This window comes from Petaurus breviceps, unplaced genomic scaffold, assembly GCF_028583685.1.
Source record: "Petaurus breviceps papuanus isolate PSGF00001 unplaced genomic scaffold, PetGlider_PUasm1.0 90702, whole genome shotgun sequence".
Classification (NCBI taxonomy): Eukaryota; Metazoa; Chordata; class Mammalia; order Diprotodontia; family Petauridae; genus Petaurus; species Petaurus breviceps.
In genome coordinates this window covers 9,094,746-9,121,421 of record NW_027187317.1, presented here as the reverse complement: position 1 = coordinate 9,121,421, position 26,676 = coordinate 9,094,746, and the positions used below count along the sequence as shown (strand labels likewise).

General features: G+C 38.9%; 1 protein-coding gene and 1 long non-coding RNA gene across 5 annotated transcripts in view; one reads left to right on the top strand and one right to left on the bottom strand.

Moving 5' to 3' along the window:
* Nucleotides 1-1,908: 1,908 nt before the first annotated feature.
* On the bottom strand, nucleotides 1,909-4,582 carry LOC138144655 (uncharacterized). The gene is made up of 2 exons (XR_011164005.1): nucleotides 4,152-4,582; nucleotides 1,909-2,050 (listed from the first exon to the last, which is right to left on the bottom strand). It is a non-coding gene; the product is annotated as an uncharacterized lncRNA (long non-coding RNA).
* The window catches only part of CENPF (centromere protein F), an 89,148-nt gene continuing 65,795 nt past the window's right edge, over nucleotides 3,324-26,676 (top strand). For 2 of the 4 annotated variants that reach the window (XM_069066055.1, XM_069066053.1), the window contains exons 1-5: nucleotides 3,326-3,677; nucleotides 17,040-17,268; nucleotides 18,781-18,977; nucleotides 22,542-22,657; nucleotides 25,224-25,315. In XM_069066055.1, coding sequence (XP_068922156.1) covers nucleotides 17,107-17,268; nucleotides 18,781-18,977; nucleotides 22,542-22,657; nucleotides 25,224-25,315 — 567 coding nt within the window. In that variant the 5' untranslated portion in view covers nucleotides 3,326-3,677; nucleotides 17,040-17,106. Of the gene's footprint in view, nucleotides 3,678-11,311; nucleotides 11,408-17,039; nucleotides 17,269-18,780; nucleotides 18,978-22,541; nucleotides 22,658-25,223; nucleotides 25,316-26,676 lie in introns of those variants that run through there. The other 2 variants (XM_069066054.1, XM_069066056.1) reach the window with 2 other exon arrangements.

Sequence of the window (26,676 nt, the reverse complement as noted above, 5' to 3'; positions counted from 1 at the left end):
TTTATGAATATGGAATTAGGAATAAATATCACTGTCAGACACTAGGTGTCACTGGTGAACAAGGCAAGATAAAGTGGCTGCCTGTGCCCTGATCCAGAAGACCTGTGTGAAAGCCTGGCTGGACAATTTGATGCTTCTCCCTTTGAATGGATGGAGCTTCCCTAGTTTCTTATCAGGGTTGTATCTTTACCTTTCCAAGTCACTCATTCTCCCTACTTTTGTAGAGACATGGCTTTATTTTCATACCCTGCCAGTCAAATTATTCCCAGGGGGAACAAAAAGGGAGTTTTGTTTCTTGTAATCCTTATTAAGAGTTCTTGATTTCAAACTGGATATTCCTAGGTTTTTTAAAATATATATATATTTTTTGTTCAGGCTAGTAAACAGTCAAATACTAGCTCCTCTTTCCCCGATTCACCCTCTTCCCTCCCCCAAGACCTCCATTTTTTTTTTTTTTTTGCCTTAATTACTTTAAGCTGGGGGTGTGCTGGAGCAGTTCATACTGGCTCCCATTATCTGATTATTCACTTATCAGTGTGAGCATTTAAACCTCGGAAATTGACAAATGTTATAAATTAGGGCTTGGTTTACTATTTTATTGATTTCTTCACTTAAGAGAGTGATGGAGAAAATGTAAATCATGCAGATTAAACTTCAAAGTGTGTCATAAGTTTTTAGAGAGTCAGTTGTTCCACATTTACTAGGACATTCCTGCTTCAGGTCCCCAGCCTAACTAAAAAAGAAAAGGTGTCTTTCATCTGTAGACAGAACCTGCCTGGTTCCTTTCAGCCTCTTTTATCTAGAATGATGCTTGGGCACTAAACAAAGCTGCTGAAGTTGATTATTACACTTTTGTCACAGGTAGAAATTCTAGGAAGTAAAGCAAATCTTTAAGGAAAAGGTATGAGAGAGGAGAAAGAGGAAGAGGAGGAGGAGGAGGAGGAGGGGGAGGAAGTGGAAGAGTGGGAGGAGGGGGAGTTTCCAGCAGTTTCCAAATGCAATCAGTTCTGATCTCTCCTTCAGCTTAGCATGATAGCTCCTGTGACACTTTGTTCATTATTTTACATCCACTTATTTTTTTGACTTTCTTGTTCCTCCTCTTGTTCACTCTCCTGGTTCTTCTATCCTTGAGATCTTTTTCCAAAGTTTGGTGAGCAGGATGATTTTGAGATTCTATCAGTGGTCACATCGACCAGATTCCCTTACTTCCCACTCTCCTGTGGGAATGGCTGAAGGTTGTTTATTTACATAAAGCTTTGTAAGGGATAGAAAACAAATCAGCTTTATTAGTAAAATATGGGGAAGGCATAGCTAGATAGCCCAGCTGGCAGATAGGTGGCATCTTGGATAGAGTACTGGCCCTGGAGTCAGGAGGATGAGCTACAGATTCTTACTAGTTGTATAACCCTGGACAAGCCACTTAACCCATTTCCTTCAGTTTTCTGTAAAATGAGCTAGAGAAGGAAATGGCAAACCACCCCAGTATCTTTGTCATGAAAACCCCAAATGGGGTCACAGGGAGTGGGACATGACTAATTGACTAACCAATAACAAAAATACCTAGATATCAGTTAATCTGGGGGAAAAAATTGGAAGTTTCAGTGCACAGAAAACTCATGGGTAAACAATATTATATAGAAACCAAAAGAGCTTAATATGATTTTACATTACACATTGAGAGTCTAGGACTAGACAGGTACAGTTGCACTATACTGTGGTCAGACAGTATGTGGAGAATTATTTCAGTTATGGGCATCACATATTAGGAAGGGCATTGATAAGCTACAGAATACCCAGAAGATAGTACAAGATAGAAAAGGGCCTCAAGTTTATATCATATGAGGATTGAAGGAACTGAGGATGTTTCTTCTGGGGGAAAAAAAAACAACTTGGATGTGAAAGAAACCATGATAGATACTGTCATATAATTTGAAAATGAATTTCTGTCGGTCAATAAATTTTCTCTTATTTTGAAAGTTCAAGAATGGAGATGAACATTTAGAGAGAAGATTGAAGGTTCCGGAGTCTCTTTAGCTGTCTTTCACTCATCCTGGAAGGAAAAATAGAAGGAGTTACAATGCATAACTGAAGCATGGAAATAGTAGGCTTCCCCTTGGAGAGAGGCAAGGTGTCACTGTTTCTGTCTCTTTTTCCCAAGCAAACAATTGATTAGCAGTTCAGCTTTTGCCTAGTTCATACTTCATTATCTCATTGTCCTCATCACTCCATTATAAGACCCTACTTCCATATAACCACTAACAGTGGGAGTAGCTTTTATAAAAGAATATTTGTTTCAAAGGTAAACAAACATACAAGCATATTACATAGCACAAGAGAAACAAAATCTTTTCCCTCTCTCTGCTTACCACTTCAACAATGGAGGGCTAGGCTAGTAACTGTAGGCTAGAGGTCTGGGCCGAGACACAACGTAAGCCTTATTGCCTCAAGCAAATGCCTCATTAAATGAGACGGTTTAATCAGAGTCCAAGGGAGGTTTCCAGAGTCTGTAGACTGGAGGAGAGCTCCAGGGGGCTCCCAGAGCCCATACCTCATCAAGTTAACCCTGTTTGCCTCAGCTTCCTCATCTGTAAAATGAGCTGAAGAAGGAAATAGCAAACCACTCCAGTATCCAAGAAAACCCCAAATGGGGTCATGAAGAGAGGTGACTGAGAAAATGACTCAATAACCATGGAGTCTCCGAACTCTAGGACAGGAGAAGAGATAGGTAAATCAAGTCAGCTTTATTGAAGATGCAAGGCTTATTATAATGAAAAGTGCTTAGCAAATTAGAACATTCAACCATAAATTATTTTGTTTATTTTTGGGCTACTTTTAAAATGATACAAAAATATATCAGAATATGCTTTTATCCCACCATTTTCCCCCCCCCCCCCCAATCTCTTTCCATTACGCCACCTAGCATTTCTGGAGCTTAATTTATTTTTACCTGCTAAAGCAGATGGTTGGACACAATCTTTTTCAGCTCCAAGATTTTACAAATTAGCACATTAGTAAAAGGTTTAGTACTTGCTTCATTATTTTTGCTTAAATGTTGCAGCTATTATTTACAGAAAAAAAAAACTCCAACATGGATGAATCTGGTGTGGCTATGTGAAAAGAATATTTAAACGGGTCAGAAATGATTAATAATGCTTCTGACACTACTGAAATAATCCAGAAGTGAAAAATGAGAAAAGAGCTCCAGCCCGCGCGACGAGAGCAAGCAGATCTGCACACCACAAAGATGCCAAAGGCTCACAAAAGATCAGCCGGTATTTAAGACCGGCTCAGTTAGGCGCTGGGACAAAATCGAGAGTAATCCCCAGCGTCAGCTCTCAGACACTAACAGAGGAGCAGCAGACAAGCACAAAGACCCAAGCAGCTCGCTCCGGCCTGAACAACGGGCTAGTCAGCTGCTGGATTGTCTTTTAAAACCATACAAATGCACCAGTCAGAGGCCGCGTCCCTGGAGTGCGGAAGCGGATTGGCCCGGCCGTGGAGGAGCTGGACCAATGGACTACAAGATCGCTCCGCGCTTGGTCGCGCTACTGAAGGTAACTGACGTAGCGGAGGAGGCGTCGAGTTTGAATCGCGGGGTGTTTTTGGTTCCCGAGGTAGTGGATGCTGCACGGGACCTTTCCGGGCTTTAGTTGGAAGTCCTACCGCTGTGGAGTAAGGTAAGGACTGGGACAGGCTCTCGCCTTGCGGGGGCGGAAAGAGGAGGGGAGGTGGTGTGGAAGTGACTGCTAGTTGTTTCTGTAAAACGCCCCCTTCTCCTCCGGGTCGTTCCCCGCACCCCACGTTCCCCACCCCGCACCCTGTGGGTGAGGAGAAATTCGTCTCCATCAACTTCCCTGTGCCGTGTAATGAAGAAAGCCGTGCCTCTCTCCTCTCCCTCTTAATGAAAGTATCTCTTCCCTCTCCCCTCCCTCCACCCCCCCCCAATGAAGCTATCCCTGCCCACCATCCCTTTTGTTAATGAAGTTCTCCTTACCCCTTCCTCTAATGAAGGTATATTTCCCCTCCCCTCCCCCCCTCCCCCATCATGGTTACCGTGTATGTTATGTACCTGCCCCTCCCCCATCTAGGTGTTCCTGTCCCAACCACTGAATTCCCGTTCCCTCCCCCTTAAGAAATCCCTGCCCTTTTACCTGGTAAAGGAGGATTCTTTGCTTCTAATAATCGCATCCCCATTGTTCCTTTTTGGTGACTAGGTTATACTCCTTCCTTACTACTTCGCCCCAAGTGAATTTGCTGACAATTCCAGGGCCCCTGGTCTTGGCTTGTGGTTTAGAAGGCTTCCTGTACTCTTTCTGAGTTTTGAGATAGGATCGAGAATGCCAGATGCAAATCAGACTGTGAAGGACTTCAAACTCCCGATAAAGGCATTTCTGTTTTATCCTAGAGACTAATAAGGAAGCACTGTAACTTTTTCTTTCCCATGCTCAGTATAAAATTTTATTTTGCTGGTGGGGTAAAAAGCATATTCTGACATTTTTTGGCCCTTTTTAAAAATAACGGAGAATATTCAATATCAAATTGTTTTTTTTTTAATAAAATTAAGCATTTATTTTGTTCCCCTTCTATCCGCTCATTCCCAATAAAATTAAAAAGGAAAACAAAGTCATTGTAACAAATAGACAGTCACACATAGTCAAGCAAAACAAATTCCCCCATTGGCCATGTCCACAAATGTTTGTTTCATTCTGCAGCTTATGTCCATCACCTGTGTCAAGAAGTGGGTAGTATACTTAATCATTGGCTCAGAAATTGTGGTTGGTTACTAAGCTATATCAATCAGAGTTCTTAAGTTTTTCCAAATTGCTTATCTTTATGATATTGTTATTTTATAAATCACTTCACTACATCAGTTCATATTGAGTATGCAGGTTTTTCTGAAACTACTATTTTAGATAGGAGAATGTGATGATAGCTGAGGGTTTTGAGATGAGGAGAAGGGGAGTAGTTCACTGTAAGAGACCTTAGCTTTTTCATTTAGTAGTGGAGGAGGCTTTCAGCTGAGAAGGTGGAGGGAGGCTGATCTGTGGGCTGACTTGAGGAGAAGACAATTGAATAGATTATGTAGGGGTGTGAGTAGGGGAATCACTTTAAGCAGGAATAAGGGAATTAGGCCATAAGGGCATATTTGAGGTTAGATAAACTTGTAGCGTACACAGCTCAATTTCTTGACTTGCTTTAGCTCTATTCAGCAATGTGAGAGTAATAATAAAAGGTTTGGATTTGGCAAAGAATAAATGGCAATAAAACAAGGGAGAAGGGATTAAAAATGTTTTGGATTAACTGGCTAGCTAATAGTGTTGAGATGGAGAAGAGGTTACTTAGTGGTTGTGGGGTTGGAGGATAAACTATGGGCATAGTAGGTTTATGATGGGTAAGATATGAGGAGAGATGGAATGAGAAATTCTGGTCAGATTATGGAAGTGGAACACTTGTGGGTAATTGAGGGATTCATGGTGTGACCATCTCTGTTACTCAGGTGGGATGGAGGAGTAAAGTCATTAGATTTGAGGCTGTTGAATAACAGAAAGATTAGCGTGTTTGAGGGAGTATCAGTATGAATGTTGAAGTCTTCTAGTATAAGGGCTGGAATTGGGGAGAAGTTGAATCAAGTACTGAAATCCTTGAGAAAGGAGGAGAATGACTTAGAACTTAGGCAACAGCTGCCATGATTTGTAATGGTTGAAAACCTTTAATAGATGGGCACAATCCCAAACAGTTTCATATATTTGCTACATGGTAGGAGTAATCCAGGGTTGGGGATTTGGAAAGGGTTGTAGCAGCAAGCACCGAAGCATCTACAGGGTGGCTGACAACACAGGTTCTTAGATCTGCTTTTCTAAAGGAAAGCAACTCAAAATGGGTTAATAATCTTTGCTTTAATCAATCAAACATATCATTTACCTAGTTCAGGGGAAAAAGTTAGTGCCCCAAACTTCAGAGTATATAGACAGGTTACAAACATAAGTTACAAGACAGAGAAACATTTCAAGCAGACAGGCCTCCAACTGTACAACCATTACATTCATACCTAGTCAGTTACCAGAGAGGGAAGCACCAACATCTGGGTTTTCAAAGCAAGGGGGCTCTCGACGGTTGCCCAGAGTCTCATCTGGTCAAATAACACAACATTTCTCAAAGTGAGCCCCAAAACAAAGCCTTACATCAGGGATTATATAGCCTTCTCCTGGCTCAGAGAATGTCACTACCCTCTTGACCAGCCACTGCCCAATCACAAAGCACCAAGGTGTTGGTCCTGAAAAACAAGCCTCCTACCACAGGCTCCTGGTGCACTTAATCTCGGGGCAGGGAAGATCTTAAAAATTTACATTCCTATAACAAGGGTGAGGATTTATAAGCCCCAAAAGGCTCTCCTTCAGCCTTTTGCCCAGAGACTCTTCTCCATCCTAGTCCTTAGGTTCCCTACTTCTCATTGTCCCTCCTGATCAAAGAGCTGTTCGTACTTACCCTGTTGGACCTTCCCTTGAGAGCTGTGGTCTCTTCATCTACTACTTAATCTTCCTGAGCCTGTGGTGCCTGACCCCTTCTGATCTCCCTGTTGCTGTGGGTCTCTTCATAGGGTCTCTACATACCCTCATCCTCTAAGCTACAGTACATGGGGGGGGTGGGTTGTAGACACTTGTGGGGCACACAGATAAGTGGGACAAGATCCTAAAGGATCCTTAAAGAGTTCCTAGCCTTCTATCCTGAGATTGAGTCATTACTGAATAGACTTAAAGTGAATGCCTTAACTGAACATGATACAGGCATGGACAGACATCAGACACTTTCCTTCTGGACACACTCTTGGAGATACATTGAGACATACATACACACAGAGACATCATACACATACTCCAATATTCTTTGCTGGGAGTGTACAGGGCAGGGCCCCTGCCTGGATGTCTGCCCCAAACTTCCCTGAAGGTCCCTGAGAATCTCCTCAAGGTTATGTTGGCTGATTCTATCAAACTGAAAAGTGAGGAGTCCTTGTATTTTGTGAGTGGGTTAGAATATGAATGTCCACGTTGTCAATTATCTGTGAGACTTAGTGTCTGTGTCAGGTAATGCCTATTAAATTATTTTAGTGGTATATACATGGCTAAGGAATTGTGAATGGATTGTTGGTGGTGGTATGTGTGTGCAGTATGACATTGTATTTGGAGGGATGGGTCACTTGTTCAGGGTGTGGGTATTATATGTGTGAGAGGGAGGTCAAGGATCACTTTTGTGCCTTTATCACGATCCATGATGCTGTAATGCGAATGTAAATTTGGAAGATCTTCCCTGCCCCTAGGCTGAAGTGCACCTGAAGCCTGGGGTGGGAGGCTTGTTTTTCAGTAGATACTTCTTGATTGGCCAGTGAGTCAATAAGATTGTTACGTTCTCTGAGCCAGGAGAAGGCTATATAAGCCCTGATGTGTAGCTTTGTTTTGGGACTCACTTTGAGAAGTGTTCTGTGATTTGATCTGAATTCTGGGAAGCTGTTGTTGAGAGTCCCCCGGCTTTGAAACCCAGATGTTGTTTGGTATGGATGTAATGGTTGCACAGTTTGGAAAGCTGTGTACTTGATCTGTTTCTGTCTTGATAATACTGTCTGTATATTCTGAAGTTTGGGGTGCTGACCTTTTTCCCCTGAACGAGGTAAACGATACATATATCTGACTGATTAAAGTAAGCTTGTTAACCCATTTTGAGTTGCTTTCCTTTAACAAAGCAGATCCAAGAACCTGTGGTAGCTGCAAACCCTGAGGACGCTTGGGGTGCTTGCTGCTACAGATGCCTAGTTTTTTTTCTTTTTGTCCCTGCAAGCTTCTCCTTGACCCCAGGATCTCTTTCTTCTCCTCCATACCATGTGTATACTTCGTGGGAATGCCTCACTGCTTCCCAAACCCACTTTCCTAGGGCAAGCTCAGGGTTCTGGGATCTGCAAGACCAATAGAAGATATGTTCTTTAAGGGTAGGGACTCTCTCGTTTTTCTTTTTATGTCCATTGGCTAGTGTAGTATCTGCCACATAATAAGTGATTAAATACTTGTTGAATGATCTGGCAAAGGAGACTTGCTAAGGAGTGGTTAGATGAATTGGAGGTAAACAGTTATGAGCTGTGTCATAGTGATGAGTACCTGGGACATTAGAGGGATAAAAAAGGATAAAGGCTAGGAAAAGATTTAATAACTAAGAAATTTTGGTAGCCTTGGAGAGAACAGTTTCAGTTCAGTGTTGGGTTGAGATACTTTATTGGAAAAGCTTAATAAGTGAGCGGGATGTGAAGAAATGGAGATGATGAGTACAGAAGGCTTTGTCTATGAATTTGTCTTTGAAAAGTGTGAGCACTTTAATTTAGGATGTTAGCTTGAGGGGGATGGTGGCATTAAATGAATTTTTTTTTTTTTAAAGAATAGGCTGATCTGGACATGTTTGTAGGGGGTAGAGAAGGAACCCAGTATACAAGGAAGATTAAAGAGGAGAAAGAGGATGATTTATTTGCCAAGCTCCTGAAAGAGATAGGATCAAGGACAAAACTAGGAGGGGTCAGACTTGGTAAGAAGAGGGGCCACTTCTTTGTTAGAGACTGGACCAAAGGAGGAGAGAGTGGGGAAGGATGTCAAGGGGTTTTGAGATAGAATTGAAAGGAAGAGGGAGGCATCAGGACAGATGCCCTTCTGTTTTCTCCATAATGTAGTAGACCAGGTCTTCCATTAAAGGGTGAGTGGTGGGGGAGATGAGAAGGTAGGGTTTTGAATTGCCACTTTGAGAGACATTCTTCAGCAGCATGCAGTAGAATAGGAAAGGAGAAGCTGAATGGGGGGTGAGAGTGGTAATACAGGGGTAACACAGGCATGAGTGGTGAGAGATAGGACAAGGGAGTAAGGATTTGATGGAGTTGAAATGGTTAATTATATGGTTAAGATTTCAAAGAGAATATGGGATTATGAATTTGGGAGAGCAGGGAGGAGGGTGTGGAGTGACTGGAGTTCTGGTAAGTAGGAAAAACTGGTTTAAAGGGAGTGAGGGTGAATGAGAGTATAGGGAGTTATAGTTGGAGAGAGGTTTATTATAGAGTTCTAGATCATAAAGCCTCAAACAGCAGTTGTGTGATAATGAGATCAAAGGCCTGGCTAGCCTTTTGTAGAGGGTGAGGTTGAGTGAAGGGTTGATCAGGGAAGATGATGAAGTTGCAAGATGAGTCAGTGTGTTTGAGGAAATGTCAATCTCTCTCTCTCTCTCTCTCTCTCTCTCTCTCTCTCTCTCTCTCTCTCTCTCTCTCCCTCCCTCTCCCTCTTCTCCTTCCTCCTTCTCTCCCTCTCCCTCCTTCTCTCTCCCTTTCTTTCTTTCTCTCTCTCCCCACCCCTCCTTCCCCAGATAGAGATGTAGACATATCTCTATTTTTCTCTTTCTCTATAGACAGATACATATATAGACATAGACGTAGACATATCTGTTTCTCTCTATCAAGTTTTGGATGTAGAGAAAGACCGAGCCTGATACTGAACTTCTTGAGAAAAGAGGGAGAATGGGAACTGCTAGGTAACAACAACCATGTTTGGACAGACCTTAACAGAATCTCAGAGAGGTTTTGGAATAATGGCTGCATATAGATGAAGGATCTGGAAATGGCAATGAAAAGTAAGAAATGATTTCCTAATCCTCCTGGGCCAGGAAAGAAGGTACATTCAGTGCAGGAAAGCATAGCAAAAGGTTCAGTGTCTTCTGTTGGAGGGAGAAGGGGGGAGAGGGGGGAAGATTAGTTTCATTAAGTAATTGAAAGATAGAACAGGTTTCCAGAAGGCACAATGGAAGGGTAGGGCAGAGCAGGGCTTAGGAACTGTGGAGGGTGAGGTAGTTGGGGATGAGGCAGTGGGAAGTGGTAGCAGGAAAGGCTTGGGTTTTTTTTCCCTTCCTTTTACTTAGGTATCCTGGAGATTTAAAGAAAAGGAGGAATTTTACTAGCTAGAAGATGATTGATTTTCTCTCCCTTCCCAATTAGCAGCTGTAGATCTGCTCTAGTCCCTGACTAGGTAAAGGATAGCTCCATTAAAAAGAGGGATGATTTTTGGCTCACTGAATGGTTGTGAGGGAAATGATTCACAATCCTTAAAACTCCTTATGAAAGTGAATTGTTATCATGGAAATGGTGATGAAATGTGAATCCTTAACTACTCCTGGCATTACCAATATCCCTGACCTAGGTCATATTCCCTGGTTTCCAAAAAAGGCCAATTTTGTAAATAATAAATTTGTCCTACCTGTGACTTTTGCTTTTTTTTTTTTTTAAGTCACCTTATTTATAGGATCCTAGCAGTTTTGGGTATTATAAATTATTTGAGAAATGTTGAATTTTTTGTGTGCCAATAATAGCATCTCATTTGGATAGACAAGGTTGGTTTCAATGAAAGGGAAATATTTGCCAAGATAGTTAAGGTAGTTGGGCATAGAAACTTTTGAACATCACTTTAAGAAGTTTACTTTGGGAGAAGAGGGCACAATAGAGCTATGAGTAGCTGAATGACTTGTAAAGCATCTGGGATAAAATAGATAATTGTTTTGGCAACTACAACTCTTTTAAAGGATCTGATACTTCATGAATAATCTTGGTCTTTTGCCATCTTCACTCTCTTATGAGTTTTGGGCCTTTCATCCCTTAGAAAAAAAGACTTTCAAAATTTGATACATTTTGTTTAATCCCAACAAATACCCAAATAAACCTCACTACAAAGTACAGAAGGAAGGTGTGTGGATTTTAATTTTTACAATATAGTGCTAACATTGATCGCTGTATTTAAATAGTTTTGTTTCCTCTCAATATCGACTTTATATTGTTGTCATTGAGTATGTTATTTTTTGGCTCTTGCTTTCTTCACTGTTTTTTCACACAAGTAATTTCATGTTTCTTTGATTACCTTTGACCCTCCTTCACAATGAATTATCAGAATTTGAGAGTTAGAGTCAAACTCAGTGAGGACTAGATTAAGCCCTACACAAAAGTAATCCCTCCTAATGACCTGCTAGATAAATTACCCTTTGTCCTCTACTAAAATACCTCCCAGGAAGTGAAACCCACTAGCTTTCCAGGTAGCATATTCCCCTTATGCAGAGTTCTAAATTGTTAGACATTCTTTTCCTGACTTCAAGACTAAATTTGTCTTTCTGCTCCTTGCACACCTGCACCCTTTGCTTTGATACTCCCTTCTGGAGCTAAACAGAATAAATCTAATCCCTTTTCTGCGTGACAACTTTTCGGATACTTGAAGGCAGCTATCATGTCTCCCCCGAATAGTGTCTTTTCTAGGCTAAACATGTCCAGTTCCTTAAACTGATTGTCTCATATTGTGGACTCAAGACCCTTCACCATCCTGGTTGTCCTTCTCTGGACACTCTCCAGTTTGTAAGTGTTCTTCCTAAACTTTTTTGTTTCCAACTGAACGTAATCCTTTGGTCGATGAGCTCTAATTCGGACAAAGTACAATGGGATTCTACCTCCCTATTTCTTGAAGTTATGCCTCTTTATGAAGCCCAAGATCACATTAGCTTTTTTTACTGCTACATCACACTGCTGATAATCAGCTTGCAGTCCAAAACTCCTAGGTCTTTTTTCAGAGGAACTGCTGTCTATTGTGCTTCCCCCATCCTTTATTCATGAAGCTAATTTTTGTGTCTAATTGCATTATTGGATTCACCCTAATAATCTTTTCACCTGTCAAGATCTTTGTGGATTCTGACTCATTCACTGTGCTAGCTATACCAGCCAGTTTTGTGTCAGCAAATTTATTGAACACTATCTATCCCTTTATTCAGGTCATTGATAACATTAAACAGCCCAGGGCCAATCACAGATACTGAGCTACTTTTCCAGAGATCTTCTTTAATGTTGACAGTGAAAACTGTTCCCAGTCATTCTGTCAGTTCTGAATCCATCTGATTATATTCTTCTCCCGTCCCCATCTTTCACACAGACAAGTGTTAGGGAATCTTGGTAATTCATATCCATAGCATGGAGTGAGCATCTTAAAAGAGAAAATGAAGTTTTCTTCATTTTGGTGAATTTCAATGTCTATGATAACCTGTTGTTGATGAGGTTGTACTGGCTATTTATATTCAGTGCTTTCTTTCACTATTTCTTTTTTTTTCATGTTTCAAATGCTTTATTAACTTCTTATTTACATAATTAATTTCCCGCCAGATTTTGAGTTACGAATTTTCTCCCCGTTTTTTTCATATCTAGCGCCCCCAAATAGCAGTCCAACAGGATATCCCCTGCTCCAGTCTGCTCTCTCCCATATCTTCTCCCATACCCACTTCGACTTTTCCAGTAGGGTATGGTGGATCTCTATGCCCCAGTGCCTGTATATCTTATTTCCCAATTACATGTAAAATAGTATTAATAATAGTATATATATATACATACATATGCACACACACACACACACATACATATATATATAATTTTAAACATTTAATTTTAAAACTTTGAGTTCCAGATTCATTCCCTTCCTCCTTTGTCACCCACCCTTACTGGGAAGATAAGCAGTTCAGTATAGGTTGTACATGTGTAGCTAATGCAAAACATTAACATAGCAGATATATTGTAAAAGACTGACTATATATCCCTCCCTCCTATCCCACCACCCACTTGTTCTATTCTCTACTTTGATCCCATCCCTTTTCAAAAGTGAGTGCTTCCAACTTCCCCCCCCCCCCACTTCCCCTCCCTTCTTTCCTCCCCCCCCCCTCATCCCCTTCCCCCCTATTCTCCTGTAGGGTGAGTTACCCTATTTACTGTGTATGTCATTCCCTCCCCGAGCCAAATTCAGTGAGAATAAGGTTGGCCTATTCCCTTTTGCCTTCCTATTCTTCCCCTCCATTGTAACCATTTTTCCCTTGCCTCTTCTATATGAGATAGTTTACCCCATTCTCTCTCTTTCCATCTCCTCTCATTATATTCCTCTCTCACCTCTTAATTTCACCTTTTAAGTATCATCCCTTCCTATTAACTTGGTCCTGTGCCCTCTATTTATGTATACCTGTAAATATATATACACATATTCACATATGTATTCATATGCCCGTATACTCTCCAATATAGACATATATATATATATTTCTATTCCCTTCAACTATTTTCATACTGAGAAAAGTTTAATCAGTTACAATTGTTGTTTTTCCATGTAGGAATGTTAATAGTTCAACTTTGATCAGTGGCTTATGATTTCTTTTCCCTGTTTACCTTCTCAAGCTTCTCTTGCTTCTTGTATCTGAATGTCAAATTTTCTATTCAACTCTGTTTTTTTCATTAAGAATGCTTGAAAGCCCTCTGTTCCACTGAATGACTATATTTTCCCCTGAAACATGATACTCAGTTTTGCTGGGTAGGTGATTCTTGGTTTTAATAACAGCTCCTCTGCCCTCTGGAATATCATATTCCAGGCCCTTCGATCCCTCAGTATAGAAGCTGCCAGATCCTGTGTTATCTTGATTTTGTTTCCACAATATTCAAATTGTTTCTTCCTGGCTGCTTGTAGTATTCTCTCCTTGATCTGGGAATTCTAGGACCTGGCTATAATATTCCTAGGAGTTTTCTTTTTGGGATCTTTTTCAGGAGGTGATTGGTGGATTCTTTCAATCTCTTATTTTGCCTTCTGGTTCTAAAACATCAGGGCAAGAATTTCTTGGAGGATGATTTCTAGGTTCTTACTTTGATCATGGCTTTCAGGTAGTCCAATAATTTTTAAATTCTCTCTCCTGGATCTATTTTCCAGGTCAGTGATTTTCCCCATGAGATATTTCACATTGCTTTCTTCAATTCTTTCATTTGTTTGGATCTGAAATCATCTTGATTTCTCATAAAGTCACTAGCTTCCCTTTGCTCCACTCTGAATCTGAGGGAATGAATGATTCTCCTCATTGAGCTTTTGAGCTTCTTTTTCCATCTGGCAAATTTGGCTTTTTAAGGCATTCTTCTCCTCATTGCCTTTTGAGCCTCTTTTGCCAATTGAGTTAGTCTGTTTTTTAAGGTGTAATTTTCCTTAGTCAGTCTATTGACTCTCATTTCATAATTCTCTTGCATCATTCTCATTTCTCTTCCCAATTTTTCCTCCACTTCTTTTTACTGCTTCTTAAGGTGTCCTCTGTGGCCTGTAACTGCTTGTATTTTCCTTAGAAGTTTTTGGTGCAGGAGTTCTGACTTCACTGTCTTCCTCCTGTTCCATGCTTTGCTCCTTTTTGTCCCCAAAATAGGAGTGTAAAGTTGGAATCTTCTGTCTGCTTTGTTTCCTTTGCCTGGTCATGTCGCCCCTCAGTCACTTGACCCCTGGGCTTTTTGCCACAGTAGGACTCTACCACCAGACAGGAGCTTTCGTCCCAAACACTGTGGTTTTCTCAGCTGCCGGAGGTATTAGATGGGTGCCTTCTCTGAGGCCTCCACACACTCTGGCAAGCTGGACACACACCCCAGGACCTCCACCCTAGACAGCAATCCAGATCCAAGAAGGTTAAAGCAAGAGCGATTACCGGTCAGACTGGTTGCTTGGTCCCCCTACACTCTGGAGGCCAGGAGCTGAAGCTGCAACGTGGTGCTAGCTGAGCCAAGGCATCTCAGCCAGGGCAGGAAGCTGAAGCACTCCCAGCTTCTGGTCCCAAAATCCACACTGCACTGACCTCTCACTTTGTCCTTTGCATGTATGTGTTGATAAATCTGGAAATGGCCACAGCTGCTGGTATTCTGGAGTCCCTCCAGCCAGCGGCTGGTCAGCCCCGCCCTGGCGCCCTGGGGCTAAAGCCTCGTAGTGGAGCTAGGCTTGGCTCCCTGAGCGCTGCACTGGCCAATTGCTTGCCAGCCTGCTGGGCTGTCCTCAGTGGGAGGTTAGCTTCTCTGTGTCATTTTGTGGGTTCTGCAGCTCCAAAGTTTGTTCAGAGTCCCCTTTTATATGGATTGGGGAAGGTGGAAGCCGGAGCTTCGAGGAGGTCCTGCTTCTACTCTGCCATCTTGACTCTGCCCCCCTCTTTCACTATTTCTTTAGTGAATTATTCTAGAAATTTCCTGAGAATTAGAGTTAACCTCACTGGCCTATAGTTTATAGACTCTGTCACTTCCCTTTTTTGAAAACTGGGACTTTTCCCAGTCTTTTGATACATCTCTTGTTTTCCCTGGTCTTTCAAGGTATTATTGATAGTGGCCCAGCAATCCCTTTAGACAGTTCTTCAGTACCTCGAGGATGTAAATTGTCTTGGCCAGGTGATTTGAATTCATCAAGGGAAGCATCAGGGTAGGGTGTTATCTTACTATATATTCATTATCTTGGGTATCACTTCCTTGGTAATCATTTGTGTACTTTTCATTTCTATATTTCTAGGTCATTCATGGCAGAGAAAATGGAAGCAATAGAGAACTGAATCGTTTTTTTCTCTGTTGTTGGTTATCATGATCCTGTTCACCCCAAGCAAAGATTCTGTCTCTTTGGTTTTCATTTTTCTCCTGGTATAGCTGACCCCCGCCCCATTTTTTTGTTGTTGTCCTTAGCTTCCTTCACCAGCCTTGGCTTATTTTGAGTTTTAGCATTTCTGACACTTTGTTTCCAGGACCAAGACATGATTGTGTATTCATCCTCTGTTTCTTGGTCTTCCTTCCATCTTCTGTACATTTCTTTTAAAAAATCTCAGTGGGTTGTTAAAATTCCCCATGTATCTCCATTTGTCTCTTCAGATGAATGCTATTCTTCCTTGGAATTTTTTCCTTTTGTTTCTTCAGGGCAATGATATTTTGTTAACATTCAGATGCCATAATTTGTTCAGATCTCTTAACTCTGAAACTGGAAGGGACCTCAGTTGCCCTGTAATCCAATCCCTTAATTTTACAGATGAGGAAATTGAGGTTGAGGTGTAGGTTAAGTGACTTGTCTGGGAGTTCCAGACATAGTAGTAGGGTATAAGGTGGAATTTGAACAACTTAGTAACCTTTCTTGCACAATTCCAGACCTTGGAATGTTTGAGCCATTTCACAGCTCCTTGGCAGTGAATTGGGGTGCCTGTCTTATCTCCATGAGTTTTCCCATATTTTAGAGTATGAGGTGTTACCTCAGGATAATTTTTATTTTGCATTTCTATCATTATTGCCTTTCACTGCTTCTTAACACATAGCACCTGGTCTTAAACCACTTGTTAGTTTTGATAATGGTGCTAGAAAGAACATAAATCCTAAGGTGCTCTAGAGGGCTGGAGACATAACAGAAAATGAAGTTTTAGAGCTATCTAGATCTGATTCAACCAAACTAAGCCATATACTTTTTGTCATAGATAACAAGCTTGAAGTTACTGTTTCCTTTCTAATAGCTTCATTGTCATGTACCTCAAATAAAGGATTAGAATATTTTCATCTCTACTACCCTTTACTCACCCCCCCCCCACTCCCCAAGAAAAAAAGATTGTGGTTATAGTGCTGTGTTAAGTGGCTGAGAGGGAGACATCAATTTGGAGTACAGATTGCTAAGATATATACAAAGGAAAACACTCACCTGACGGGAACATGTAGAGCCTGCTTCAGAACAGTAACAGCATGTCTTCTTTGTACTAAATAACACCTTTCCTCTGGGGAAAAAAATCAAATTTCTTATTATAGTAATAAATATATAACTATATATAATACTAAATACCTTGCATCATAAGCAGTGAGAAAGTAGAAAACTTCATAAGAAGACACAGGCTAAAAGAAGCAAGGACAGAAAAGGAGCTATTACTAATTTATCCTCGTACCCTACCCAAGTGTTTCTGTTCAAGGTTGATTTAGTGGAGAGAAGAAAAAAATAACTCTAGATCAGAACTGAAATCTAATAGGTTAGGCGGGTTGGACATTTTGTGCCTGGGATGTAACTTTGAAATACCTGCTCTGTGGAGTTTATGCTAGCTGGACGTTCCTTTTAATTTTCCTTTGCAGAACCTAGATGCAAACAGATTGTTTGGTCTCTTAGACTGAATTCCTTTAAAATTTTTATTTATTTTTATCATTTCCCCACTTAATACCACAGGAGCAACGATTGGATTCTTCTTCTCAACTTATTTTTAAATGTTGATTAATAAACAAGGTAGAACAAAATGAGTTGGGCTTTAGAGGAATGGAAAGAAGGTCTGTCAACCAGAGCCCTTCAGAAAATTCAGGAACTTGAAGGACAACTAGACAAACTCAAAAAAGAAAACCAACAGAGGAAATTTCAGCTGGAATCCTTGGAGGCTGCCCTGCAAAAGCAGAAGCAAAAGGTAATATATGATTGATTTAAGCATCATCAGGGGAAAGGTAAATATTATAATTTCTTGCTTACATTTTAATTTTCTTTTCTTTTTTTTTGGAGGGCAATTGGGGTTAATTGACTTGCCCAAAGTCACATGGCTAGTAAGTATGTCAAGTGTCTGAGGCCGGACTTGAACTCAGGTCCTCCTGACTCCAGGGCAGGTGTTCTGTTCATTTGTCACCTTATGTTTTAATTTTCATTGTATAATTGAAAATGCTTGTATAAATGATGAGTCATTTTATATTTATATTATATATATTATATATAAGTCATCTTATATTTTGAGGAAAATGTTTTTGTTAATTTAGTATATGTCACTTTTTTTAATCTTTTAATTTTTTTCTTCTTCAATTCTAAATCCCTTAGCTTTCTGATGTTGTTAGTTCCTAAGTCTCATTCAGTCTTCTAGTCAAGAGTTTTTTTGGAATTACTTTGGAATTCTTGACTAATAAGCCAGAAGTCCCTGGCTTAGACTCTAATATGGCAAATCAGTGTTAACAGATAATGGAAGGGATGGTATCTTAGATTTTCACCTTGGAGTAATTAAAAGCAAAATAACTTTTGACTTGATAATGAAAGTATGAATTGTAATCTCCTAATTCTGTACTTGATCTAATTGGTAAAACCTTTTTCTCATTGCCAACTAGAAGCAAATGTATTTTTAAATTTGTGACCAAAAATGTACTTGCCAAGTAATTATGTATTGTTCTAAAATTACCTACATATATATGTATATATATAGTATATTTATTTATTTTTTTAAAAATGTCTCATTTTTTATGAGCCAGAAGCAATTTTCTACTTTCCCATGATGTCTTTTTATTTCCGTGGCCCTAGGAGAATGTGCTCATAGGGCTGTTAAACATTGGAAAAATTTTCTTAGGAAGGTTTGGAGGAGGTTTCCTTTTATTAAAGAATTTAAAAAATATAATGCAGTCTCATTTATCTGCAATAGTATAGGTACATCTCTGCCTGAAGGCAGACAGTTATGCCTGGATGATATTCTTAAATCTTCAAAAAAAAAGTTTTTGTGGGCGGCTAGGTGGCACAGTGAATAGAGCACCAGCCCCTGGAGTCAGGAGGATCTGAGTTCAAATATGGCCTTAAGACACTTAGCACTTAGCTAGCCTTGTGACCTTGGGCAAGTCACTTAACCCTAATTGCCCTGCATTCCTCCCTCCAAAAAGCCAAAAAAAATTTTTTTTTTAGGATTTAAAAAATGTTAACCTGATTTAGCCTTCTTTCGAAGAGATAAAACTTGAATTAGCAGTAAATTTTTTTTTAATGATTGTCACTTTTACTAAATTGTAAGTTCCAGAAATAGAAAACTAGTGACATGTATATATAATACACTTAAATTTTTGTTCAATATGTTACTTATTGATTAATGAATGCTTTAACTTTAGCAGCAAGTTTGGTCAATTTAGAAAGAAGCTCCTTATTTTAAATTCCTGAAAATATTTCTGATGATTTTAATTAGGTTGATGACCAAAAAAATGAAGTGGCCACCCTCAAAAGGGAGAATCAGGGCTTGATGGAAACATGTGATAATTTGGAGAAAATGAGGCAGAAGATTTCTCATGATCTTCAAGTCAAAGAGTCACAAATGAATTTCCAGGAAGGACAGCTAAGTTCAAGCAAAAAGCAAATAGAAAAACTGGAACAGGAACTTAAAAGGTAACTCTTTTGATAGGTGTTTTAGAAAGTTGTTGCAACTTTTTATTTTTAATTAAATTCATTTTATTTTTTATGTGGAAGCTAGACTTTTAATTTGAGAGGAATTTAATAATGAACTATTAATCTGATAAGGTATTAAAACTGTAAAACTGCTCTAAAAATTTTGGCACACACCCTTTATATTGGAAATCGGTTATATTACCGTTTATTACAAAGAGTGGGTCAATTGAGAAGTGTCATGGTGTCGGTATTTATGTAGGATTAGAAGTCATACTCCCTAGTTTCTAATTCTAGTTTTCAGACTTAGTATATGGGCAAGTTACAGTCTCTCTGTCTTTAATTTTCTTACCCATAAAATGATGGATTAGACTTGACTTCTAAAGTATTTTGCATCTCTGATCTCTAAACCTGTAAGACCTGGCCTCAGATCTTGACTGGGCTGTTTACTTGGGCAATGACTGTTCTAGGATTAGATTTTAAGATTATAAGAGCTGGGAGGGCCCTTAGAAATCTTGTAGTCTAAATTCTCCATTTTGCATTGAGGAAACTGGCCCAGGGAGACCTAGATGAGTCACTTTCTCAAATTTTTCTATGGGCCTTAGTTTCATCATCTATAAAATGAAAGGATTGAATTAAATGGACTTTGAATCATAAGTTGATGTTACTGTGAAGACTAATAAATAACTTAGGATCAGAGATCAGAGGATCCTAAATTTTCATTTATCTGACTCCAAATGCAGCATTCCTTTCCATAGCATGCACCACCGGTGTGGCATATCCTTTGGTACTTTCCAGTTCTTCACTGCTGAAGTAACTAGGTGGCAAAGTGAATAGAGCATTGCACCTGGAGTTGGGAATACGTGAGTTCAAATGTTGCCTCAGACATTCATAAGATAGGATCCTGAGCAGATGAATTCACCTTGATATGACTCAGTTTCCTCATCTGTAAAATGGTGATAGTGGTAAATCTACCTCCCAGGGTTGTTGTGGGATAAAATGAGATGTTTGCAAAGTACTTAGCAAACCCTTAAGTGCTATACATGTTAGCTGTTGTTCTGTAACTTATTACATTGAGCCAAACCCCGATATAAAGTATATGTGTATTAAAAGTATGTACCTGTCCACCACTAGTTTTAGGAAAATAATTATTTAGTTAACCAAATATTAATTGTGAAAATAGTTTTAGTATTTGATATTTGTGCTTATTACTAGTTTTTCGTTACAAAAATTCAGGAGTATCACATTCCTTATAACAGCTCTTGCTGTATTTAACAAACAATATACTAATGGGCCAAAATTGGACTGGTGGGATGTGCAAACGATGATCTGCATATTTTTTGTTGTCCTGTCTCCCCAACAAAATGGATTCTTGTTAAAATAAGAAGCAATCACAGGAACTGAAGTACCATTTTAACAATTTCCCCAAAATTTAAACCTGCGAATTTTTATTAGGAATAGCTGGTACCTGACAATTACCTTTTCTCTCCCTCTCTCTCCTCTCACCTTTAACCTCTCTCTGTTAATTGGTTCTTACCCTGTTGCCTTCAAACATTCCCAAGTCTTCTGTCATCCTTAAGAAACCTGCAATGGGCTCCACCATCCCCTTAAGTGAGTCCAGACTTTAATGATGTTGTTGCTGTTTGGAACTTTTTGAAATTGCCCACATACTGTTTTTAATATATGTAATGTTAGCCAGTCTTTTTTTTTTTTTTTTTTGCCTTTTGGAAGGCAATTGGGGTTAAGTAACTTGCCCAAGGTGACATGGCTAGTTGTTTTTTTTTGTGTGTGTGTGGGTGTTAAGTGTCTGAGGCCAGAACCGATCTCAGGACCTCCTGATTCCAGGGCCAGCGCTTTACTCACTGTGCCACCTAGCCGCCCTCAGTCTTTCTTTTTGAGGGTCAATTTAATTACCTGAAAGTAACCAAAAATATTTTGGAGCTAAAGCTGGTAATCAGTCAAATGATCAAACTGAATCTGTGTTGACTGCCATGGTCAAAATTTGCCCAAGTTGAGAAGGTATGACTGGATTATGATTTTCACTTTTGCAGGATTCAGGTAAGATTAGAGACCCTTTGAGGCTGAAGATCAACCTGGATAATAATGTTAGTATTGGGATTTTTTAATATGGTATGTAAAAAAGTCTTATATACTATAAATTCACTCTGAAAGCAATTTCTTAGAGTTTCAAAGCTGTTTTGAGTAGCACTCTTGTAATTCTTATATAATCTCCCTCTCTGACTAATCTGAAGGGTATGTGTTTGGGTGGCTTGCGAGCACTTCAAAAATACCTCATTTTATCCTCACAACAACCCTGTGAGATAGGTGTTAAGATAAGCTCCACTTTTTTTCTAAACAAATGAGAGGTGCCCAGGGTTAAGGTTACATGTGCATCTAGGAAGTTTCTGAATCTTCCTAACTCCAAGATTACCCTTCTACCTACTGTCCAGCTGTCTGATTGACCTTAGTTCTGTAGAGGAAAGAAAGAAGCTGGGTTGGGGGTCAATTTCAGTTACATAGTGACAAGAGACAAGTTACATTTTTGAGAGTCCTCTTTTTGAATCTAAGGTGTGGAAGTGGTAGGGGAATGTTACCATATCCATCACTTTTCTTTGCAAAGATGCCAATTCCATTCTTAAGATTTTCTGTGTCCCTGGGAAGCGTTTAGTGTACATTTGCCCTTGTTCCCAACAGTTCTCCTTTCTTTCATTTCTATTTTATATTCAACCAATTGTCTGGTGTAGGTCAAATGTGGGGCCTTTATTGGGAAAGTAGTAACAGTAGTAAAAATTGGCAGTTGTTTTCTTTCAGCATTGTCCATGACTAGAATTAGATAAAATTAAACCATGGACCAGGGCTGAAATGGAGACTGGTTATTCTCCACTCCTGTCCTAATAGGTTTATACTGGATCTCAAGTTGCTTTATTGTCTTCTCTCCTTTGGAAGTAGGGATGGTTTTCAGTTTTGGTATTCTGTGGTGCCTGATATATAAATAGTAGATACTTATAAATGAAGAGGACTTTATTCATAGGTTAATTTCTTGTTCAGTCTTGTGCAACTTTTCATCTCCCCATTTGGGGTTTTCTTGGCAAAGAAATTGGAGTGGTTTGCCATTTCCTTCTCTAGCTCATTTTACATATGAAGAAACTGAGGCAAATAGGGTTAAGTGATTGGTCTAGGGTCACAGAGCTAGTAAGTGTTGGAAGTCATAGTTGACTCAGAAAGACAGTCTTCCTGGCTCCAGGCCCAGCATTCTATCCACTACATCATCACCTAACTGCCCAGGTTAATGTTATTTATGTAATATTCAAATAATATATTCCTTTTTCTTTGCATGCTATTATAAATGTTGTGGTGTAATTTTTTTTGTATTTTATAAATAATAACAAAATGTAGGGTATTGTTTGTATTTTTTAGTTTGTACTTTGCAAATGTGATTTGTGATATCACATTCTTTTAGGTTTCAGTCTTCTAGATGATGTAGAGGTAATTAGAAATGTATAATTTCTATAATTCATCTACTGTTTTCTATAATTAGAGAACATTTCAAAATTCCTATTTTAACAGATGTAAATCTGAACTTGAGAGAAGTCAACTGACAATGTTGCCAGGAGATGTTTCGACACTAAACAGTACACCACAGAAGAGTGCTGCTGCTCCTGTACAATCAAGTCATCGAAGTGGTATGGATTTGGTACTTGGGTTTTAGGAGCTTAGTGCAAGGACCTTAGGCAAAGGGTAGAGTGTGGCTAATGTACTAGAGTTCCAGCATGCCGTCCTACCTGAGGTTTTCTTTGCTTGATTTCCTCTATAATACGATATAAGTTAGAGTTGCTAGACTTCCAGCTTTTAACTGTGTGTGTGTGTGTGTGTGTGTGTGTGTGTGTGTGTGTGTGAGAGAGAGAGAGAGAGACTGAGTGCATGTGCACATGCATCAGTTTTGCTGTAGGCCTTATCTTTCCCATGTATACCTTTCTCTACTTGTCCTGTCTGGCTTCCAGAAATTCCACATTTTCCCTACCTGGACCAGACATGGATACAGGCTCTTTTTTCCCTTGAGCTGTTTTGTTTCTGTCTTTTTATTCCCAGGGCTTAGTATAGTACCTTGCAAATATAGTATTGAGTAAAAGCATAAGAAGTGGTTTTTGAATTGAACTAGGAGGAAATGACTAAAAAAAAAAAGAATTTGTTTAATGGGATAGAGGATCTTGGTTGGCACAATTAACATGTTCTCGTTCCTACCAAATATTATCTCATATGTTCAGCTACTATGCTTATTTTAGAGAAGAAGCTAGCCTCTAATTGTTTCCTTCTAAGGTCCAATTCTAGCTTTTGTTATTTTCCAGGTCAAGGCTGGTGATCTTTATTGTCTTTCCTACCAGTTTTTGGGATCAGATGCATCTAGGCTATATTATTTTTTAAAGCATTTGAATAATAGGGAAAGACTAATATCAGGTGCATTCTATAAAACATTTCATATCTGTCTAAGTCCAGTTACCATCTCTAAGCACTTCTGTCTGTTCAATTTGAATTATGGCTCACATTTTCCATTCTATTACTTCCTCTTCTTCTAGGGTGTCTATCCATAGTCCTTATAATTTTTACAACACATACAGCAGTAACAAAAATGTCTTTTCCAGCAACATTTTTAGAACAATCACAATTTCTTCCAGCTTAGAAAAGCAATGTACAGAAATTGTTGACTGATTTTGTTTGAGTATATTTGTTTTTCTATGTTCAGCACAAAATATTTCTCCAAACTATAGCAAGCAGGTGTCTTAGAGACCTGTTCCTATAACTCATGTTTTTTCCTCCCGCAATGATTTCCAGAAAAAAACAAACCAACAACAACAAAGTACATTCTCCTTCCAAATGAAAAACACTTCTTGTTTATAATAGATATTTTACAAAACAGCTGCTTTGTAAATCTATCTTCATAAGTAATTATTGGCAGTATGCAGTCTCACACTTTTAAGCATCTATATCCACAAGTTACACAGAAGAAGATAGTTTTATCAATTCAAGTTAATTTAGGGGAAAAGAATATATCATACCTCCTATTTGCCAGGCACTGCTTGCTAAGCAATTTTTCCAAATACTCTCATTTGATCCTCAACAACCTTGTGAGGTAAGTGCTATTATTATCTTTGTTTTATAGTTGAAGAAACTGAGGCAAATAGGTAAATTACATGTTTACTTACTTTACACAGTAAGTATAAGAAGCCCAATGTAAATTTAGGTCTTCTGACTCTAGGTTCCAGTGCTCTATTCACTCTACCACTAGCTCCTTCTATTTATACACTTTACACTTTATACTTTCTCCTTGAAAGGAAGGATGTGAAAACATTGAAGTACAAGTTTCAGACTTCAGGTCAAAGCATTTCAAAAAAGTACAAAAAAAGAATGAAAACTGCAGTTTTAAAAAGAACAGAACTCTATATTTTTCTAATTCCAAGTTCTCTTTCTAGGGTGAACAATGTTTGTTAAAGTGTAGTAGCAAGATCCTCGAATAGGAATCCATGAAACCATAATCTCAGTCCTTATTCTGACAGTAGTAATTGGCTGTATAATCTTGAAAAGTGCATTTTCAGTTAATTTTTTTAACCTGATATATAAAAATGGAAAAGACTAAATATAACTCTAAAAGATATGCATCTAGGTCTTGTTAGGAAATTAAACAATTCAGATCTGACTGCTAATCTTAAATTATATGTCTTCAAAAGAAATTTTGGTATTTTTTTGTGTTGCAGCCCTTGGTATGTTTTTCTGAAACCCGTGTTCATCGTATCTTTCAGTCTCTCTCTCACTCACTCTTTCTCTCTTTCTGTTTCTCTCCCTCTCTCTCTCCCTCTCCATATATCTATATATATATATATATATATATATAGATATTTTTTTTTTTTTTGCTTTTTGGAGGGGGGAAGGCAGAGCAATTGGGGTTAAGTGACTTGCCCAAGGTCACACGGCTAGTAAGTGTTAAGTGTCTGAGGCTGTATTTGAACTCAGATTCTCCTGACTCCAGGGCCAGTACTCTATTGCCTGTGCCCCCTAGCTGCCCAAGTCAATATATTTTTAAAGTTCTCTTAAGTAATTTAGCAGTTCTCTTGTCATGAGAAAATAATTTTGTTTTCATTTGGAATTTGAAAGGTTAATTTTTAGATTCTCAAGTATTGGGATGGTACTTTATTGATTTTACTTTGTTGAACTGAAATTCTCTTCCTGAAATTAGTGTTTCACATCTGTTTTTAGCTTCAAAGTATGAAGAATTACAAGAAAAATACAGTAAAGAAGTTGAAGAACGAAAAAGATTAGAGGAAGAGATAAAAACTTTACGAATTAAAGTAAGTTAATTCTTTGAAATATATGTACCTCAAAAAACCTATTTTGTTACAGTTTAGTATAAAATTAGATTATGCTTTTTCCCTGGTTGTTGACAGATTTTTATTTACTAAGTTACTTGCTGTTGGTAGTGTGCATTATTTTACATGAAAATTGGGAATAGCCAGGTACAAAATAAGAAATTAAAGGTAATAACGGGTGGTTAGTTTGTCTTCCTCCTCACATGTAAATACTAATGGAAATAGAAAAACTTCCTTACAGTTTGTAGACTTATACTCAGCTATTGAACTATGTTTCTAGACAATGAAATGTGACAAATGGAAGAACTTGTTAAGGCCAAGCTCTCCCTGACTCGATTTGTTAAATTGAGCTAGTTGCTTCACAATTTTTGTTACTTGTAGAAAATATTCCTCACATTTATTTCATGCATATTACTTTCTTATAATGCTTCTTTCATCTTATATTTGTGAAGTTGATTTTTTTAAACCCAAGACTTTATGCTAGCCTACTGAAATCTTTTTTTGTGTCCAGTGCCCCAGTGTCCAGTCCCCAGTTAAATCTGACAAGAATACTACTATCTGTGCCTTTATCCAGTTCATTGATAAAATTCTTAAGCATAACAGCCAAGCATAGATTACGGGGAACTCCACTGAGACCTCCTGCCAAATTGACATTGAATCATTAGTGACTACTAATTGGCAATTCCAAATCAGGCTAACTGTATTATCTTGCCAATATCTCCCATCTTTTCCATAAAAATTGTATGAAAAACTTGTCAAATGCTTTTCAGAAATTGAGGTAAAATATATTTGCAGCATTCTTCTGATTTGCCAGTTTTGTAACCCTATCAAAAAAGGCACCAAATTAGTTTGGCATAACCAGCTCTTGATGAAACTATCCTGGTGTCTGCTTAAGGAGGTGCAGGATTTGTGTGAACAGAACACTTGGCACTTCAAAAGATCCAATATAGTTTATTTAGAATATAGGTGAATGGGAAGGAAACCGGAGATAACAGTAAAAGGCTTAGGAATAGTAAGATAAGAGCAACTGTGATATAAGATATGTATATATATTATATTTACAATCATCACTGATGTGGGGAAGCATCAACACTTGACCACACAAGCTGGGGAATCCCGGGTCCAGCTGCCAGGGTCCCGCTTGGGAGAATCCCAGGCAGGACATCTCCTCCATGAAATTCCAATTTGGGGTCTGAATCTTACAGTTTAAGTAGTTCTGAGAACAAAGAAGGCATACTGCCAGGTGCTTTTAGCAGGCATTGTGTCTTGTGTGAGTCTAGGGACAGAGGCCAATCCCCCCCAAGAATGATGTTTCCTTGGAATTTCTAGTTCCAGGGGTAGGG